General features: G+C 30.0%; 1 protein-coding gene across 1 annotated transcript; it reads right to left on the bottom strand.

Annotated features, from left to right (window-relative positions):
• Positions 1-349: 349 nt before the first annotated feature.
• On the bottom strand, positions 350-2,963 carry LOC122635842 (glutamate receptor ionotropic, delta-2-like). Its single transcript, XM_043826504.1, has 7 exons — positions 2,478-2,963; positions 2,070-2,399; positions 1,821-1,986; positions 1,532-1,740; positions 1,233-1,322; positions 418-581; positions 350-365 (listed from the first exon to the last, which is right to left on the bottom strand). The coding sequence occupies exons 1-7, from the start codon at positions 2,961-2,963 to the stop codon at positions 350-352; spliced, it is 1,461 nt and encodes a 486-aa protein (XP_043682439.1).
• Between the last annotated feature and the right edge of the window lie 1,442 nt (positions 2,964-4,405).

Below are 4,405 nucleotides of genomic sequence, written 5' to 3'. Positions count from 1 at the left end.
GCGAACATCATAGTTGCTGTTAGGTGTGTAACTTACACACGCACATTTCTGGTCTGCGTAATCTATTGCAACATTGCTAATATTTTTCTTTCGTTTTATATAAAGTACAGAGGACTTAATGGATGGAATGCGATTTTCCAAGGAAATTTTCTTTCTTTTACGAACGAAAATATACTTTTCTACGATCAGAATACATATACTCAAAACAATACCAATTGAGAAGAAAAGAAGAAGAGAGATAACGCTGATTAAGGGAACCGGTTGATGCTTGATCATATCACATGGTTTCTTTTTAGATGACTTATATTTTAAACGATTTATCATACCATAGTCGATGAATTTCTGCAACCTAGAACAAACTAGTGCTATAATATACATTAAATTAAATTTTATATTAGTTGATACTTGTATTCTTACTGAAAATTGATGAGATTGGTGAATGGATTGTGTTTAGATAAAACCATAGCAAAACTGTTTCTATGTCCTGTTTCAATACGAATTATATCGCATGGCATCTTCAGATTTCCTATACTGTTCAATTCATCACTCGTGTACATTGCTAGATTCCGATTTTCACAGACCTTTAATAACAAATATTAATAATAAAACTATATACAGCTTTCAGCGAAATTTAATGGCGAAGTTTCAAAAATGGATTCTGCATACGTAGCGGAAGAAGACTTGACTTCTATCAAAATCAGTCCGAAAATGTTTAATTTTTGAGTTATTAGATTTTAAATTAGGATCGTACAATTAGTGATCTCGAAACATGATCACTTTATTTCTGTAATTAAATCTGAAACACTAATTATACTTTATTTGAATATGCAAAGAGATCTATTGAATTTTTTCTTAATTCGAGTACCAATATCACTCACAAATGGATTAGCGTATTTACAATGATACGTAGACTTATTTGGGAGCTTCTTAGGAAATCAATAGGTCCATAAAATCTTGTTTGTATTCGAACAGGAAATGGACATATCTAATATCTCATACAAGAAAATATTAATAAGATACATCAAAATTCAAGTCAAGAAACATTGAAGTACAAGGGTATTTGATTTCAAATTCTTATAATTCAAATCATAAGTATTCCTGTACTTATGATATATTTTAGTTTTTCTTCTCTATAGATGAATAATTCATTCATAAAACTTTACCACGTAGTTGCTTTCCATACAGTATAAGTGAATGTTGTTTAATATTTCTTTTATAATACTTCATCTTACTATTTTAAATCCCTCAAATTCATTACTGGGCAATTCTTCTACTTCTAACATCAACTTCATTACCTTTTCTGCAAGCGGATCTTTCGAATCCTGTAAGTAAATATACTCTTTTACACATAAATATGTGTGTGTACAAAAGGGAAAATTAAAAAATACATATATATGTATAATAATATACGTATATATGTAATATACACATACAATATATTAAACACATACATATATATAAATATACAATATACATATACATATAACATACGTTTAATATACATATAGAACGAAGTATGTATCATACTTACTGCAAACTTATCATAATAAAATGTACCACGAGGAACAGCAAGTTGATAAGTACCATCTGCAACGAAGCTTCTGAATGAATGAAATGGTAAAACGTTGATTACTGAAGTCAAAATGCTTATTAAAGTAGCTGAATAGCTTGCCCAAAAGACAGTAACCAAAAGAAATAGAGAGAGGTATGTTATTCGAAGAGAAGATCTACCAGAAAAATCTACAGAAAGTAATACTTTGTATAAATGCATTTATTAGAAAAACGAAATTAATCGCAAATTAAGAAACATTAAATCAAACCAGCAAGTCCTTGTTGACAAAGTATACTCCATATCTCCATAAAATTATCGATCAATAAATATCTTATTTTACGATCAGTTCTATACTTCATTTTGAGAAAAGTCAATAAAATCCATGCTACAATAAATACACCAAACATAGCCATCCAAACAGAATTTGTGAAAGTCTACAAAAATAATAATTTTTTATTCGTAAGAGTTAATCCATGAAGAAGAAAACAATTAAAAATTTAATTGCAACTAATCGTACTAGAAAATAAGATGACCATTTAACTGTAAATAGTTCTGATTTCCGAATGTAGAGATAGTTTTTGGTGATTAGATGAGGAAGCGTGAAGTCAACGGCATTTAATCTATCTCCAGTAATAGTAAAACCAGCAAGAGAAATGTTTGCTCGTCTTGCATATAATTCTGCAATTGCTCCAGTCCAAGTATTTTCTTGTGGATTCCATCTTCCAAATTCTTTTACTTCTGAGACGATGTCAAAACTGAAGTTAAGAGCAGCACATATTTCTCTTAGTAGTTCATTGAACGTACTACCTAATTGGCCAACCTCTTTCAGGTTTATGAATGTTGAATCCTATAGAAGAGAAAAAAAAATGAAAAATAATATGTTTCAGTAGAAAATAGAAAAGATGTATAAATGAAGATATTTTACCTTTACTATTACAGCTCTCATGACTATACCCCTTAAATTATTTCTTCGTTTGTAAATAAAATCTGGAACCATTTTAGTGATTCCTTTCTCCAAACTCCAAGTAGCTATATCATTGATCTCAATTTGATTCGTATCGATCGAATACCATTCTCGTAAAATATTTTCTGTACCACAACGAACCATCATTTCAGTGTTGAATGTTAAATGAAATATATTACCTGCTGGATTGTAACAATAATTGAGAGTATTTTCTTTGTAAATGAATATCACTAGCCAAACAGCTGACGACATATCAAAGGTACTTGTTGCTAAAGAGAACTCATTAATTGCATTGAAATTTGAGATTAGCGCTATGAAATGCGGTCGTATAGTTTGTTTTAAGTAGTACGATGATTCGTTTAATTGTGAAAAGTACAAATTCGTGCTTGCTATCCCTTCACGGAAAAGTGCCCTTATCCATTTGAACATTAAAGTTGTCATTTCCATTTCTGAAAGGAAGATGAAGGAAAGTGAGATGGAAAAAAATGAAAATAAATATAATAAAAATGAAGAAAACAAAATGAATAGTATTTTTACCTTTTGTCGATTTGGCATATAAAAATACTACTGATTTTGGTGCGTATACTTTGCAAATATCTATGAGAAAGGGAGTTTGTTCGTCGCCGATGGAATGAAATTCGGATGAATTGACGGTCTTCGGTAGATAAGGAAGAAGAATAAGAAAAAGAAGTATCTTTAGTGGCACGTCCAACACCATTTTTTTCTTTTGTCGATTAAATAATTTTAATGCTTCTTTTCAATCTGAACAAATCGAGAACAATTATAGAAAACGAAAAATTTTCTATCCTACAGCGAAAGAACACTATAAGAGACTAAATTTTTAAACTATTGAAAGGATTATTATCACGTCGTTTATTATGATTGTTGCGTACATCAGAAGTCACGCGATGTTCGTATGCATATTAGCGCGGAGAAAATAATTTTATATTTGCTGGTATACATTTATTATCGATCGATTATTAAAAATTCTTTCCATCTGTCCCTTTTTTGTTTCATTATCATCTTTGATGTGTAGGTAAATCCATCCACACATACGTACTGATACATACATGCTAATATAAATTCATATCTATTTCCTTAACGTATATATATCCATAACATTGTACGTTTATATTATTTTATATGATACGGTCATATAAATCAAGTATTTCTTGCAATTAAAACGATATTATTAAGTCTAAAATGTTAAGCATTTATTGCAATTATAGCGATTTCTTAAAAACAGCATTGTGCTATCAATTTTTGAGTTGGATTAGTAAGTTAAAAAGCTCATATTTCATACAGGTAGATTTCGTTTAGACGCTACAAGCTACGTCTATCGACTTTCTTAAGAAAACGTCGCGTAATAACTATCGAACGTGGCAGGATTAGTTAATATAATCGATTGAGCAAATAATAAACACTTAGATAATAAAGTCAAAAAAGAACGCACGTATAAAATTGAGCTCTCTAAGAAGGCATGAGCTACAAAAATGAATTCTGAATTGAGAGCTACGTAATCGAACGCCATGCCTAAAAATACAAGGATAGCAAATGATACAATTTGTTTCACATGCGTTTTGAAATGTGTAAATGGTGATAATGCATATTATCATTATTTCTTCGTTTGTAAAGAAAATCTGGCACCATTCTAATAATTCCTTTCTCTAAACTCCAAGTTGCTACATCCATCATCTCGATTTAATTCGTATCGATCAAATACCATTCTCGTTATTGATATTGGTAATCTGTCAGTTTGGAACAAAGGAGTTTTCGGTATTCCCTAAATGGATTAATTTTTTTGGATTGCAGCAAAGTTAGTACGTTTACAAGTTTGTTAAAATATATCGTACAGATAAATGTGTTATCATTCATCAGTTATTTTTAAA

This window comes from Vespula pensylvanica, chromosome 19 (assembly GCF_014466175.1).
Source record: "Vespula pensylvanica isolate Volc-1 chromosome 19, ASM1446617v1, whole genome shotgun sequence".
NCBI classification, from domain to species: Eukaryota; Metazoa; Arthropoda; class Insecta; order Hymenoptera; family Vespidae; genus Vespula; species Vespula pensylvanica.
This window is presented reverse-complemented; position numbering and strand designations above follow the sequence as displayed.